Below are 17,156 nucleotides of genomic sequence, written 5' to 3' on the forward strand. Positions count from 1 at the left end.
ATATTAGGTGTCTCTTTAGCATGTTATTGACCTTTTTCCTCTTCTGATTCCTACTAGGTCAAGATAAGTTTAGAGCTTAATGGAATAAGTCTAAAATATATAACTGGTTCAATTTGTTATGGGCTACTTTGTTGGCACTTGAGTTGTAGGACTAGTATTTTTCGGCCAGTCAGCAAAATCAAAAACATTATTTTTTTTAAATTGAATATGATAGTGTATCTTTTATTATACCAGTGAATCATGTGACACCAAGATATTGGAAGAATAAATATTTTATGTGACCCACTGGGCAATGGAGTGATATGTGTTAAGCGTAATCAGGCTGCAACATATTACCAATGATGATTTGCATGTGAGAAGTAGTGGAAGAGACATCATTGAGGGCATACATGACCAGAAAAAGCATTAGAAGGCCTAGAAGAAAGCTCTACACACACACACACACACACACACGCACACACGCACGCATGCACACACACATGCGCATGCACACACACACTCTCTCTCTCCCCCCCCCTCTCTGTCTCTCTCCCTGTGTCTGTCTGTCTCTCTCCCTCTCTCTCCCCCCCTCCCTCCCCGCCCCTCCCTCTCTTTCTCTCTCTCCCTCTCTTTCCCTCTCTCTCTCTCACTCCCCCTCTCTCTCCCTCCCTCTCTCTGGAGGATTTATGGAAAGAGATGGATAAGAGTCACACAGAAAAAAAGGGACAGGCTGGTTGAAGTAGAGGATGTGCCCACATCCATGAGATCACAGCACCGCTGAAGAATTCACATGCTTCACTTGATTTCTTTATCATGATCTCCTCTCCCTTTGCACTGACATGCCCAATTAAAGGAGACTTTATGGTAGAGTGGAAAGAGTGCCGGCTCTGGAGTCCAAGGACCTGGGTTCAAATTCCCCATTTGACTCTTATTACCCATGTGATGTTGGGCAAGTTGTTTAAGCTCCTTGCTCTTCAGTTTCCTCATTTGTAAAATGAGGAGGTTGAATTCTCTAATCCCTGGAGTTCTTTCCACCTCTGGATCTGTGATCTCATGAAATGTTTGTTTGACCCAAGAGTCTCTCCAAAGCTTAACAATTCTAAATATAATCTTTTATTTCTAAAACTCATTCATGGGACCTATGATAAGTTCAAACAACTAAGTAGAGACATCTTGAAAGTGATGTGAAAGTTTTCAGAAATCAAGTACAAAGGATATTTTCAAAGACAGACAAATGATTGCTTTAGTTTCCTGGCTCCGTATCTTGTACCTGAACCAAACCCTCTGTATGAGAACACATTCTCCTCTGAGTTTCAACTATTGTACAAATAATGAATTTTATGGCTCTTTAAATGACCTACTTTTCTTAAAGCTACCTCTTTAAGTCATCATGCAATAAAAGAGAGTAGGCAAAAGTACTTTCAGCATTCAGGACCAATATCTAGTCCTTTATGTTACTCTCTTTTAAAATGTATCATAGCAATTGAAAAAAGAGACTCTCTTAGCTCTCCCTACTACTGCATGGGCTATCACAAGATTCGAGGCAAACAAACCTGCCTAATCGAGGTATTTTTCAACCACGATATCAATCTATGTAACCTTCTTTCTCTTCCTATCAGGAGCTGTGTTGGTAGGCTACCCTTTCACATTTTTTCACAGAAATATTGTTTGATTCAGAATATCATCTTCAATTCATTTTCCTCAGTACTTGACATCACACTTATTATAAATAACAGCTATCCTCATACATTTTGTGACCCAAGTATTATTGAAAAAATAATCACTTAAGTTCATAAGAACTGAAAATGACAGTATTATTAGCACCATCACTAAGATTTCTTAACTAAGCTGTCAATACCATCAATAATATAATACACTATTATTTGATAAATGGAGGTGGTAATGGGTATGCCATTCTCCTTTATTTCCTCAAGCTATTTAAAGATTCAAGGTATACTCTGAGTAGAGTTATGTTTTCATATACACACAAAGAATAAAGAGATGGAGTCTGATACAGTTTTACTTGCCACTGACACATCTGCCTAATGATAACTGAGCCCCGCTTCTCCAGTAACTGTGTTGTTCTTGACTTTTCTATCTTCTGTTTTCATCATTTCCTAATCAGGTTAGTGATGTCACCTTTGAGAATTCTCATTAAGTGGTACTCAAGAAACCTTAAGAGGAAGTTGTAGTCTTCATCTGCCTCTCTATTGAATATGCATGTTTCCAATCTCTCTACCTGAAGCAAATTTGTAGGGAGCTATGTCTTTACTACATACTAAGCACACAGCAGAAAAAATAGCCTGCTTCTCCAGGGAATAATTAACAAAGGATACTGTGTTCCATCTTCATGATAAAATACAGATTTCCTATTAAAAGGCAAATTCATCATTTCAAAAAAGTTAAATAGGATGGCACTTAAAAATTCCAACTGGTTAAATTTAGGGCGCAGAAAAAAAAATTTGATTCAAGAATATTCTCTAGGTCTTTCATTTGATTGTGAATTGTATTAACGTTCATTTAACTTTGAGCCCTTGCTTCTCAGTATTCTGTTCTGAGAGAGTCAAACAAGTGGCAGTAGGCCTGCTGGGTTCAGTAATACTGCCTCTCAGATTTAAATAATCTGTTTTACTTGGATTGCAAGTCAAATACAGTCTCATACACATTGACACATTTTCTGAGACTGATTTTGTAAGCAGTGTTGATATTTTCTTGGACTGTTTGGACTCTTCATGTGTCAATTTGGCCTTCTCTCCTTGTTCCCTTGCAGCCCTGGCCTCAAACTTCTTTGAAGGCACTGTCCTGCTTCATGTGAAAAACTCACTGGTGAGACTAATTACTAATCTGATCTCAAATATCAACAGTTATGCCCAGGAGTCTTAGCAAAAGCTTCTGATTGTCCAAAAACCAAAATTAACAGAAACTTTAATATAGACAGTCCAAAAAGTCGGTTTTTGTGCACAGCTGTGTTTTGGTGCCTGGACAGACTGATGTCTGCATCTATTTCCCATACCTTTAGATCATTCCTTTTCACAAAAAGCATCCCTCCAAATAGCTGTAATTCTCATTAGAGATGTCTCAGTCAAAGACCATTCAAGGGAACTGGTTCATTATAAAAGAAAGTTATTTATACTTAATATTCTCTCAATCCTTCCTTTTAAATCATGTCCTTTTCCAATGTTTTAGAATGTACTGGATTTGAGAGTCAGGAAGACCTGGGTTCTAGTCTTGTCTCAGCCACTTACAAGGTTTATGATGTTGGGCAAACCACTTAATGTTTCTCAGCCATAAGATTGGGATAATAACAGCCCCTACACCTCACAGGGTTGTTGTGCTGATCACATTCAATATCCTAGGTAAAGCGCTTTGCCAACCTCACCATGCTGTATTAAGTGATAGCTACTATTACTAGCAATGTTTTTACAGAATTCCTTTCCTCCACTTAAAATGTCCATGGGCAAGTGTATACTGCTTGATTAAAAAAATGTCAAGAATAAATGAGAAACAGAACAAATTCTCTTTCTTTTCTCTTCTCACCTTAAACATTCTTTTAAAAATCCCCCTCCTCATTTTCATTTTAGTGCAATAACTACCTGTATGCTTCAAATTCTTTTTCGCCATTGTAGACCAATTCAGGGCTAATTTTATATGTTCTCTTCTACAACCTGTTAACATCTTCCTTTGAAGGCCTAGCTGCAAACATTCCCTCCTACAACCTGCCCCAGATCTAGCCAGCATCCTCATCTTCATTATTATCCATATTATTAACAGCATCTATTGTTAGTAATATTTATATTGTGTGTTAAGGTTTCCAAAGCACTTTATATATGTTATCTCATTTGAGCCTCAATACAACCCCGTAAGGCAGATGCTATGATTATCCCCATTTTGCAAATGAGGAAACTGAGGTTCAAAGAAACTGTGATGTGCCCAGAGTCACATAGCTAGGAAGTATTTGTGGTAGGATTCAAACTCAGGTCTTACAGCCTCCAGGTTCAACTCTCTATACACTGGCCTCCCTGCTCATTTGGTTGCTGTGAGTCTTTCTTCCAGAGACCCAATTCTCTCTGCCTGTGTACATTTCATAGAGAAACTATGGACATGTACTTCATATCACCTACACAGAAGCAGCCCTGAATGGTATCCTACGTTACTATCACTCTCAGTCACTGAAGACATCTCCCAATGCACCAGCTGACCAGGCACGAGGTTTGAGGTGCTTGCAAATGATGTTTCAGAATGGGGATTGAATAAGGGGGAAGTAGAAAGAAGGCATATTACCTACCCTTCAGAAATATCCACAATAACTAGGCATAGCAGGTTGGGTTAAGGTCTGCACAGAAGCCAAAGCCAGGAATTTCATTGCCTTTGTTGGCTCATGTCACTACCTTAATTAATGTCACTTTCTCTGGTTTAATATCGGAACAAGTGACAAAAGTGCTTCTGGATGAATTGTGTTTTCCTAGGACTGTATGGCACACTCACCCGCCGCAGTCTGACAGAGGGATGTGCCAGTTTTATTTGGCAGTCACAGCGTGCCAGCTTTAGTTTTAGTAGTTTAATTTGTGGCCGTTATAGGTTTTGAATCCGGCAAAGTATGCACAATGGTCTCATGGAACCTGTTCCATACACAAAGTTTACACAGTGGAAAAGAAAAAGCAATGGCTATAAGGTGATTATAGAGAGCTTCTCCTGGCCACAGCTGGTCTTGTATGCATTCCTAGAAATTTAAGAGCCTTTGGGGATGTGGGTAAAGTGGTCATAAGGAACAATTCCCCGATTCTTTTTTTTTTTGCCTGGTTCTGCAGTGAGTGTGAGACTATCATGAGGGATATGGATATGGTGCTTAAAACTCAATTTTATGCAAAATCCATTATTCAAGAAGCAAAGTTTATATACATGACAGATATTGGAGGAACTGGTCTTCATGCAACAACTCCTGTTAAAGTCTAGTACACTCAGCCTTGGGTGATATAAAATGCAAAGAATCAGACCATGCTTTGAGCAAGAAGTGCTGAACTACTTTTATTTTGCTGTGGTTAAAAGGTTTCTCTGAATTAGTATTCTAAAGTTCTTTTCATTCAGATTTTCTCCCCTCTTCATCTCCTTTGTGTGATTACTCAGTGAAGACTCATGACTTCATGGGGAGGAGAGCTGATGCTGAGTTCTTCCCAACTTCTATTTGCCCTTTCGAAATTGAGGGTTCTCCACTTCAGCAGGTTGAGGATCTGGCTTCAACTGCACCTGGCTTTGCTAGAGAATAGGAATATTCATCTCGACCGAGGGCCCGCTGCTTGAACGCTGGAGGACCTTGCAGGAGAGCATCTCTGGTTGGAAACTTCATTACAATACTTTCTCTTCCCTACAGGAAGCAGTAATTCTGATTCACCAGAGTTAGGGTTTTGCCCGACACAGCCACAGGAGCTACTGTTTGACTTTCAAAATTAATCAACCTCTAAGCTGGAGTAGAAATGGCATATCCTTTCACCTTAAGCACAAAAAGCTCTAAACAGACTGCAGCTTTAACATCCCTGGATGGGAGTTTCGGCCCCTGATACTTAAACTTGAAGCACATACTGGGTTTCTGGCATGCTTGTGCCCATACCCATCTGCTAGACTGGCACAATGCCCACTCAGAAGGTGTGATGCCAGTTTCAATAGGGCATAGGTGCCAATCAAAGATGGGTTTGGAGGGGCAGCCTGCAGAACGCAGCAAAAGTCAGCTCTTCTGCCAGAAGATCCTCCTGTTATCATATAATGCCAATGAAGGGCCACATGCTTCATTGCATGGGATCACATTGCATCTGTAGATGCTTCTGGCCATCAATGGATGTCTTTCCACTGAATCTTTTTTGTATGCCTCCAGTATCCTTGTTTGGAACCCTTTAAAGAAAAGTTATGCCCGCCATGTTAATCAAGTGTCATCCCAATCTCTACCAAGGAAGTCTTGGAAACACTTTGAGACAGAAGCAGTCAATAGTGAGTTGGGTTTTTTGTTTTTTGGGTTTTTTTTGCTTTTTTTCATTAAGGTTCCTTCATTTTTCATTGAAAAATACTTTCATATAGAATATATGATATTCTATATATATATCATATATTATCAAGGAAAGACATGGGCAGTGAGATAGAGAAGAAGAAATGAGCTTTGGAAGCAATACTCATTGTCTGCCCAAGGATTTGGACAACCGGAAGTCACAACCACATGTGTAATACTGATAAAAAGGTATATGCACAAATCAACTAATGATAGCAATATAAATAAAGTTAAGTGACTAGAAAAATTCCTTATTTTTACCTTTCAAGTTCATTGATTCTCTTGTTAATAAAGTTTCCCAAATACACACACACACAAACATACAGTCTCCCATTTTTGTCCTCCTCTCTAAAAAAGAGGTTATCAACCTGAGGTCCATGATATTTCAAGGACATTTCAATAAACTGGTTTCCTTTGTAATTCTATGTATTTAATTTTATGGATTTGAAAAAATTATTCTGAGGAGGGTTCCGTAGGCTTCATCAGACTGCCAAAGGAGTCTATGATGCAAAGATTAGAACCTCTGACCTAAAAATATTTTATTTCACAAACAAAATAATGCTGCCCTTATTTTATAAAGAAGCCAGAAGCTCTAACACTCACAAAGAATTTTCTCATTGTTTTGACTATGGAAGAGAGATCATCTCAGGAATACTGAAAATTGACTGATTCTTACCTACTCTTTATATTATTCCCCCATTTATTTCCTTTCTCAAACCCTTCTAGTTCAAAAGAAGGCGTACTACATAATTCTTCAGTTTTATTTCCATAATGTGTATAATCCAATGCATCTTGCCCAAATAACTGAATACAAGGGACAGGAAACATCACATTGCAGTCATCAATAAATTCCTTATTAAAAAAAAATCAGATAATGCCCTCTCCATGGCACACACAAGATAACTGCATAATGTGGGGTTTAGAAGACTGATCCTGGAATTGAAAAGACCTGGATTCAAGCCCTGCCTTTGATACATAATAGTGATGAGACACTGGGAAAGTTACTTAACCTCTTCATGCCCCAGGCAATTCTCTAAGACTATAAATTATGCTTGAATTAGGGAGCTACTTAGGAGAAGGAACAGAAGACAGGAATGTGGAAGTTTTTATACCAGCCATTCTCTACATCAATGAAAAAACATGTCTAGACCAAAAAAATATATATATACAGAACTGTGTCCTATTTCTCCATAAAATGAGTACTAATAATACTCAATAACTATTTTTCAAAGAAAGTAGAAGAAAAAGCTATGGCTATAACGCAAAAAGATGAGAATCAGTTAAATTAAATCTAAAAAGTTTCACAGATTTTGATCCAGAAGAGACACTTGGGAAGCCAACCAGTCCAACGCCCTCATTTTATGGATGGAGGAATAAAGCTCAAGGGAGGTCAAGTGGTTTACCAGAAGCTACACAAGTAGTAAGTGGAGGGTCATCTGACTTCAAATCCCACTCTGTCTACTGAACCTTCCTATTTGTGATTAACAAGTCTCTGTATGAAAGGAACGACATGTTATAACCCTGTCTCAAGGTTTTCACCTTGGTCCCTACTGGCTATACACTGCTATCAAGAATTTAAGCAAAGTCAAAAGGGCACTGGACTTAAAATCAAAAGATCAGAGTTTTAATTTCAACTCTTTCACTTACTATAGGACCTTGGAAAGGGTATGACGGTAAATGTCTTCGAAAAAAAATTTATACATGATGCACTTTTAAATTTAATTTGCACTATTAGCATTTGCGCCATCCCTTTCTTAAGTCTAGACAATCAACAATATAAAAAAATATATCAAGCCCTGATTTGTAGTGTTTGCTGATTTCTGAGATATAAATGCTCAGACTGAAAATTTAACAATCATCTCTTGTGATCCATTACAAGCTTTCCCCAGCACACTCTTGAACCACGGACAAATTATTATATATCTCTCTGGGCCTCAATTTCCTCACCTATAAAATTACAAAACTGTACTAAATGATACCTAAAATCCCTCCCAGGTCCAATGTCTATCATCCTATGACAAATATGTATCACCTAGGCTCACCGATCACAGCTAAAACAAACTTCAATGAAACTAGAAATTCTGGAGATAAATCTACAAAATAAGACACAAAAAGGGCCTTTTGACAAATTTGGCAGAAATTTATCCGATAATTTGTTTCTCTGAATTCTTATTAATTCTGAGATCCAATGCCTTTAGAGCAGATGAGTGTAACATGACCTTTAAGTCACAAATTTTTGGTATGTCATTGTTCACACAACTATGGTGACTAAAAAAATCTACATGTAATATGTGGTGACTTCCCATTTTGAATGACTATGATTCATTCAATTTATATTTTGTAAATACTTATGGATACGTTTGTCTCCCTTAATAAAATGTAGGCTACTTGAGAGCAAAGATCACTTTGTTTTTGTCTTTGTATCCCCCTCGCCTAGGACAATACCTCGTAAAGAGTAGGTGCTTAATAAATGCTTGCTGAGAGATTGAGGGCAGCTAAGTGGCTCAGTGGATAGAGTGCCAGGTCTGGAGTAAAAAAGATGCACCTTCACGAATTCAAATCTAGCCTTAAGACATTTACTAGCTGTGTGACCCTGGGCAAGTCACTCAACCTTATTTGCCTCAGGTTCCTTATCTATGAAATGAGCTGGAGAAGGAAGTAGCAAACCACCACTATCTTTGCCAGGAAAATCCCAAATGGGGTCACCAAGAGTCAGACATGACTGAACTGACTGAACAAAAACAACAAATAGATTCATAGCTAGATGGCACAGTCTATAGAGCATTGGGCCTGGAGTCAGGAAGATCTGATTTCAAATCTGGCCTCAGACAGTTACCAGCTGTGTGACCTTGGGCTAGTCACTCAACTTGTTTGCCTCAGTTTCCTCATCTGTAAAATGTGCTACTGAAGGAAATGACAAATACCCTAGCATCTTTGCCAAGAAAACCCTAAATAGGGTCACAAAGAATCAGATATGACCAAAAGGATTAAATAAAAATAATAAACAGATTGAGGAAGCTAGAACTTCTCTGGTGGAGGTCCTGATCACTCTCCTCTTCTCCTATAAGGCCAAAAAACTATGAATCAGCATCGTATCAAAAGAATCCAAGGTTCCCACTGAAAGAAAGAAATAATGAAGTTTGCTAAACTCCACAACATGCCTTGCCTTACAGCTCTCTCTCCTTCACTAGAGTTCTGTGAAACTATTTTTCTCATCTGATGCTAGGGCCGTAGTAATTTTTCCCTTCCCTTAAATCATTTTATTTTTTCTTCTCTTCTTTTCTCTCTCTTTTTTTTCCATTTCCCTCCCTCCTTCTCCTCTTTTACACCACATCAGAAGAACCCAGACTTTGTTCTTGTATTCAGACTATTTTTTTTCCCTCTCACGACTACTCTTCCTACAAATGCTACAGGCATACTATCACTCCAAGTCGATTGTAAATATCAAAACTTCCCTGACCCTTTGCCTTCTCTGTAAGATTCTGATTACTGAAAGGCCTTAGTTATTGATCTCAAAGCTAAAGGATGGTTGAACATGCACAATGCAAGAGAGATAGCAGCTAGTTTATTCCCAGCCTTAGGCAACAGATTCTGATGAAGTACCTGCCAAAGGAACATATTTTGGAGAGAACCATACCTGAAAAGAATGTTATTGGGTACAAAAGTATTAAGGAAAATTTGAATTTATCAGCTTCTTCTTCATGTAGCACATTGACATAAGAGAGGACAAGAATAAAGATGAAATACAGAAACTTTATGTAATTCCATACAGATTAGCTTGTACATCTTGAAAATTGCCATTCAAAACATCAGTTTGATGGATTTATTACTGATGGCTCCTCACCAAACAGCTGACTCTCTCTATAATTTATTAGCATCATTTCTGATAGAAAGTAGATATTCTGAAGGTACTGGTCTCATTAGGGACATTGAAATATCTGGCCTCTTACCAAAACAGCTAAACCCGTTTTGAGAGCCTCTCTAAAGTGCACATTCTCTAACAACACTGATGTCTACTTTCTAAGTCTCACCAAAGAGAACCTTGAAATGTTTCATAAAAGAAAACTTGAGTGAAATAAGCAGAATGACTTATGGTTTATACACAACTGTAATAATTTAAACACAAAGAACACTAAAACAAAGCTTTTAAACTCTGTGTAAGTGGAATGACAAACCCTGGCCCCAGAGAACAGATAAAGAAACACACCAAGGTGGGAGAATATGCTTATGCTTATGGAATACTGTATATACACTGTCGCTATGTTGGCTGGCTGGTTTTACTTAATGTTTTCTTTATTGTAAGAGAGGGTATGTTGGATGTATGTGGGGGTGGGGAGATAAGCAAATATATCCAGAAATGACTTTAAACTAAAAACAAAAAGTCACCAATAAACATTTTTTCAAGGGGAAATTTTATACAAACACTATATAGCAATCTAGAATAAACGAGCGATGGATTTGGAAAAGATGCACTATCTGTGTTCAGAGTGATAAAAAGCAGGAATCTTCTTGCATCCAGCTTTTCCAAAATAATAATAATAATAATAATAATGAATGATGCCAAATGGAATATCTCCTAAATAAATGCATTCCCTTTCTTACAACAGAAATCAAACTATGGTCTTACAATGATAACAGAATATGAGAGGTATACTGAAAATTAATTTGAGATGAATGTCTACCTTGCCTCTATGTATTCTGTATTAAAAATATCTTGCTACTGAGACGCATATATGAATCAAATGTGCCAACTAAGTCCAAACAAAACAGCTAAAGAAACTACATATACACCCCCTTTTTCATGCTTTTCCTTTGGAGTTATTTATGTAATTCCCAAACCAGAGGAATAGATATAGTAGGTGTTATTTACACTTAGGTCACAATGAGTGTGAATAATGAATCTTTCAAAATAACAGCATTGTTGGAGTTCACACCACATATATGCACTGGGCTGGAACCAATTACCCTACTTTACATAATTATAACTTTGAATGATGTGAATTTGAAAACATGACCACTTCAGAGGATTCATTATTCTCATTAATCAAGACCTAACTATGGTTCTGTTTTCTCTGTCAAGGAGAATGATCTCTGGGCTGGAAAGAACAGAACAAAAATGGCTAACAGTTATTCTGGATAATGATCCTGGAGAGAACAAAAGGGCTCATAGCTACTATTGTTGAGTTCCAGTCACAAGGCCCATTGGACTACATCCTCAGGAACTAAAAGACATGAGCCACTGCCTGAGATCTTAGAATGCGAAAAATATGAGAGATGCTACAGAATGGAAGAGCGTAAATGTCCCAATTTTCAAAAAAGGAAGTTTGCAGACTAGAGGCCAGTGAGCCTGTCTTTGCTTGTACACAAAGTTGTAGTTTGTGTCCTTAAGCTTTTTTGTGCCATGGACTCCTTTGGCAATCTTGTGAAGGCTACAGACCCCTTCTCAGAATAATGTTTTTAAATTCATTAGGTAAAATACACAGGATTACAAAGGAAGTCAATTATACTGAAATACAGTTATCAAAATACATACTTTTTAAAGCTCATATCTGGAGAAAGAGGAAAAAAGTCCTATAGTACAAAAAATGTTTATAACAGTGATTTTTGTGGTGGCAAAACAAAGCAAAACAAAACAGAAACTAAGGGGATGACTATCTATTGAGGAATGACTGAATAAGTTGTGATATAGGAATGTGATGAAATATTATGGTGTTGTAAGAAATGAGGAAATAGATGACTACAAGACAACATAGAAAGATTTGTATGAACTGATGCAAAGTGAAGCAAGCACAACAAGAAAATAAGTTATACTACAAGATCAATTTTATAAAAAATAAATTATTTTGAGGATTTTTATAAATTGATGAAAATGAAATGAGGAGAACCAGGAGAACAACTGACGCGATAACAATAACATCGTCAAAAGAAATAATTTTGAGAGCTGTAAGAACTATAAGGGGGAAAAAAAGAAAATTCTTGTAGCAAATATGTAGGGTTAAGCAAAACAGATTTCCCCCAGCAGCTCTATATAATAAATAGATAGACAGATAGATAGACAAGATAATTAGACAGACAGTATCTATATCTCTATGTGCTTACTTCATATAGTTTATACACACACACATATGTATACACAGACATACACATATACATATGTCTCATTCTCCACCTTAAATCTATTGCCTCTCTATAATGGATCGCATGTTTCATCATCAGTCTTCTGGAAACATAAATGATCACTGTATTGATCTTGGTTCTTACAGCTTTCAGTATTCCCTTAGTTCACAGTTTTTTGTTACCAGCTCTAATTATAGGAAGTTTTTCCTGAAATCGAGACTAAATTGACCTCTTTGCACCTTCCACCCATTGGTTCTGGTTTTGCCCTCTAAGGCTAACCAGAAAAAAAAAAACAAAAACCTAATCTTTCCTTCCCCTAAAAAGCCTTCAAATCCTTAACAAAGTTATTCTGTACAGTCTGAGTCTTTTCTTCTGTAAGATACACAAGCCTAGTTTCTTCAACTGATACTCATATCACCAGGACTCAAAGCCTTAACATTCCTGACTGCCTGCCTCTGGCCACTTTCCAGCTTATCAATATCCTTCTCAAACCATGGTGCCAGGAACTGAACACAAAACTTCTGATGAATACAGAAAGGTCAGCACACAGTGCAACTCTCACCTCCCTATTCCTGGAAGGTATGCCCCTCAAGGCAAACAAGATTTCATTAGGTTTTTTGGCTACCACATCACACTGCAGGCTCATACTGATCTGTCCACAATTTTCCTAGGAATGGAAGTCAACTCTTATTCTAGAATTAGCCATTTCAGAATGGCAGTATCTTCCCCCTTTGGATCTTTTGCTTCTTTGTCCTTTCACTGTGCCTGCCCTACTAATCTGGAGCCTTGATCCTAGCACAATGTCTCACACATCTTCTCCTGAACCTAGGCATTTCACTAAATACTTCTTGGCAATTTTACTGCTACACGAAATAGATTTTTGAATTACCTCTTATTTCAAAATTTCCATTTGGAAAGCCTATTATTTTCTAATCACATAAAGCAACAGACAAATACAAATACATGTGACAATTGCCACTGATACTTTACCTAAATATATTAATCCAAACCCTCCAGGACCGATCATATTACCCAACTGCCATGTTTTTCCTTCTGTATCTTTCAGAATCATGCCTTCTGGAAGGGGAACTGGAAGTTTGGATTTCTCTTGCCTTTTGGGTGCCATTATTCCTACAAAAATTAGAAAAGGATATGAGTATTATAGCAAAACTAACACTTTATCAAATAAACAATTTCTAATTACAATCAATTTCACATATACACTATTTCATTTAAACTATAAAATGAAAAAAAATCAGAGTTTCTCCAGTAAATACGGCAAGAAATGGACCATTTTAGATTGTCAGGACCACAGCCATACAATTTTTCATAGTTTAGTGCTTAACATGAAACCACATGAAATCAGATGTATATGAAATATTTCTAACAACGACAACAATGTCCCCCCCAACTGGTCCTTCTACTCCAGATCTCTCCTCACTCTAATCTATCCTTCACCCAGAAACCAAAGTAATTTCCCTCAAGCAAAGGTCCAACCACATCATCACCCTTAATCAAAAAATTCCAATGGCTCCCTATTATCCCTAAGATCAAATATAAACTGCTTTATTCAGCATTTAAGAAGCTTCACAACTTGGACCCATCCTACCTTTTGAATCTTGTTACATGAACCCCTCACACATTTTTCAGTCTATCCAAACTGGCTTTCCTGTTCCTCACACTCAACACTATCTCCTGCCCCCACGTCTGCAAATTGCTGTCCTCCATACCAGTGCTACAGTGGACAGTGCACCAGGCCTGGAGTCAGGAAGACCTGAGTTCAAATCCAACCTCAGACACTTACTAGCTATGTGACCGTGGGCAAGTCACTTAACCCTGTTAACTGCCTCAGTTTCCTCATCAATAAAACGAACTGGAGAAGGAAATGGCAAGCCACACCAGTATCTTTGCCAAAAAAAAAACCCCAGCGGGGTCACCAAGAGTCGGATATAACTGAACAAAACAACAATCCTCCCTCTTCTGGCAGCTAGGTGGCACAGTGGATAGAGTGCCAGGTTTGAAGTCAGTTAGACCTGAGTTCAAATGTGGCCTCAGACATTTGCTAGCTGTGTGACTCTGAGCAAGTCACTTAACTTGTGTTAGCTTTAATCCACTGGAGAAGGAAATAGCAAACCACTCCAGTATCTTTGTCAAGAAAACCCTATGGAGAAGAGAGTACTGGCATGAAAAATGACTGAATAACACAGTACCTGGAATATACTCCCTACCCACCTCTGGCTCTTAAAATCTTCAAGATCCCACTCCAACAACTACTTTCTATGTGAGGCCTCTACTAGTCTCCATCAGCTCTCAGCTCTTAGTGTCTTCCTCCTAATATTACTTTGTGTCTGTTTTGTATACACCCACATGTGTGACTGTTAGAATGTAAACTTCCTGAGGGCAGAATCTGTTTTGTTTTTGTCTTTGTATCCCCAGTATATAGGAAGTGCTTAATAAATGTTGGACTGATCGAGGATTACCTATTTACAACTAACTAAAATCTACTTCCAGCAAGACACTGATCATTTATTTCCTTTTAGTTGACGGGATTCAGGAATGTCATAGACTTCCACTAACTAAATAGGAAGTGAGTCAGTCAATGAACCTTTACATCAACATATCCTAACAAGCAGCTTGTGCCCCCAATGTACTTTATGTGTATCCATATATATGTGTGTATGTATATGTATGTGTATGTATGTATATATGTGTGTACATATATGTGTGTATATGTATGTATATATGTAGGTAGGTATCTATGTATGTGTTTGTGAAACTCAGTAGTAACTCCTAGTCTTAAAGCAGGGCACTGAAGAGTTAATTGTCTTGCCATATATGTATGTAGGTATATGTATATATACATATATATGGCAAGATACTATATGGACACATATACATACCTACACACATATATGCATACATATATACCTATATATGAATGTTGTTCCCAAGTAAGATATAAACTTCTGGAGGGCAACAAGGTGGGGGGGGGGGGATTGGGAGGATGAGTATCTGTATTGCCCTTCCTAGCACAGAGCCTGAATTTCATTAGCTCTAAATAACTGGCCTTTGTTCAGTTGAATAGATTTTTCCCTCTCGCCACCAGAATATTCTGGTAAGGTTGGTGTACATACAGAAATAAATGATTAAAGTAGTGGAGGTTAGGGAACTGAATCAGAACCTAAAATGTTACTTTCCGCCCTAGCCTAGATGCTACTGGACCATCAGGACATGTGTAAGTAGGCACTCAGTATCTGTTGATTAAATTAGGGACCTAAAAAGCAGATCTGGGCATGAACCAGGAATCAAGTGGATGAACACAAGTTTGAGGAAAGCCACCTGAGATGCAGAATTGGACTGCTATAATGGGACTTGGTAACCAGCTCCTCTTAAAAAAAAAAATAAATACAGCTTTCCGGATGAACAGGCTGGCAGCAGCCAGGGCTGCAGTCTTCATTACATGCCTTCTTTTGGCATCAATACCCTTCTTCTTTTTCCTCTCTCACCTCACTGTACCCTACTCTTGACTATTTACTTCCATTAACTGTGCTTCAAAAGCCCTTGCTTACCGCGGCCGTGATTAAATCCTCCTGTATTCAACTACTAACCAAAGGCCCTTAACATAAAAGGGAAGAAGTCGTTGGGACTTTTCAGGCCACAACAGCATTCTGTGAGGCAGAAGTGACTCATCCAGAAAGCCACAACTAGCTTGGCAACACAGGATCACATGTAGGCAAGCCGAATAGCTCATCAGTGAGCAGCGTCTTAGGGTGGTGGCTCTCTTGAGGGAAAAGGTTTTCCTTTCATTACCCTACATTAGGGTACATCCACATTAAAAGGTGGGTACCAGGTTATATCGTACTCTCATTTTATCTACTGTGTGGTTCTCTTCTGGTTACAAAGTATCCTCAAATTAAGGCTTCTGTAGGAATACAGGATGTGAACAAAACTCTGTTGGGGAAAAAAGGGGATTGCCAGCCTCTGGTCATTGTCCAATCCACCCCATCCCGCTTAAACCAAAAGAATAAATAAATAAATAAATGAAAAGCTCAAGGGAGAGCTGAGAGTAAGGGGGCATACCACGTTACATCACAGAAAGAAAAACTTTAAAAAAAAAAGGAACTAACCAGGTAACCATCCTCTCTAGTCAGCAAGGAGTCAGGTTCTAAGTTTGAAATAAATTGCTAAGCACTAAATGGAGAGTGGGGGAGGAAGGGGTTAATTAGCAGGCAGTTGAGAAGAGGGGAGTGACGGTAAAGGAATGAAGCTCGCAAACCCCGCTTAACGCTCAGACCACGCTCCGCCGGCCGGCTGTGAGAGGCGGGGCCTTCCACTCGAGACCCCCGTGGTGGGAGGAAAAGGAAGAGCGGGGCGGGGGGAGGGGAAGAAGATGGAGCGTTGGGGAGGGCGATGCGGGGGTGGGAAAAGTTTGGAAAGGAGAAGCCAGGGCTTTTTGCCACGGGGAGGGGGGTATGATCGGCTCATACCCCGTCAAAGGAAAAAGAAAGACTGACCGGTTGTTTCAGTATTCCACCCTAAGCTAGCCAGCCACTTCCAGACTGTTCCGAGGCAGCCTGCCGCTCAGGGGCCGAGAGATGCAGGGAAGGGATCGGAGCCACGCCCTCGGTCGGGGTCGGGGCGGGGCTTGCCGAAGAAAGGAGGCGCAACTTTAAATTTGAGCTGCGTCGGTTCCCGGCTGCCTCGGTCCACTAACACGTGATCTGCCGCGCTCGCTAGTGTTCTCTCCGCAATAACCTCTAGTAACCGGCTGTGCAATACGTTCTTGCTACTCCAAATCTAAGGCACTAGAATGGAGGAAGGGAAACTAGATTGGAGAAGTAAAAAACAGCTGGGGAGGGGCTGAGGGCCTCAGATCAAAAATCCCCCCCTCCCCGTGCAAAAATAGTTTTCTTAAGTAAAGTATAGTGTGTAGAGAGCGACCTTGGGATCATTAAGGAGTCCAAATCCTGATTTGGATGTATGCCAGCTGGGTAAAATTGGGCAAGACACTTAACTTTTCAATGCC

General features: G+C 38.9%; 1 protein-coding gene across 3 annotated transcripts in view; it reads right to left on the reverse strand.

Moving 5' to 3' along the window:
• The window catches only part of VRK2 (VRK serine/threonine kinase 2), an 89,870-nt gene extending 73,012 nt beyond the window's left edge, over positions 1-16,858 (reverse strand). For 2 of the 3 annotated variants that reach the window (XM_036751920.1, XM_036751921.1), the window contains exons 1-2: positions 16,645-16,853; positions 13,121-13,261 (exon numbers count right to left, since the gene is read on the reverse strand). In XM_036751920.1, the coding sequence (XP_036607815.1) occupies positions 13,121-13,256 (136 nt within the window). In that variant the 5' untranslated portion in view covers positions 13,257-13,261; positions 16,645-16,853. Of the gene's footprint in view, positions 1-13,120; positions 13,262-16,644 lie in introns of all 3 variants that reach the window. The other variant, XM_036751919.1, reaches the window with a different exon arrangement.
• Positions 16,859-17,156: the final 298 nt, after the last annotated feature.

This window comes from Trichosurus vulpecula, chromosome 3, assembly GCF_011100635.1.
Source record: "Trichosurus vulpecula isolate mTriVul1 chromosome 3, mTriVul1.pri, whole genome shotgun sequence".
In the NCBI taxonomy this organism is placed as follows: Eukaryota; Metazoa; Chordata; class Mammalia; order Diprotodontia; family Phalangeridae; genus Trichosurus; species Trichosurus vulpecula.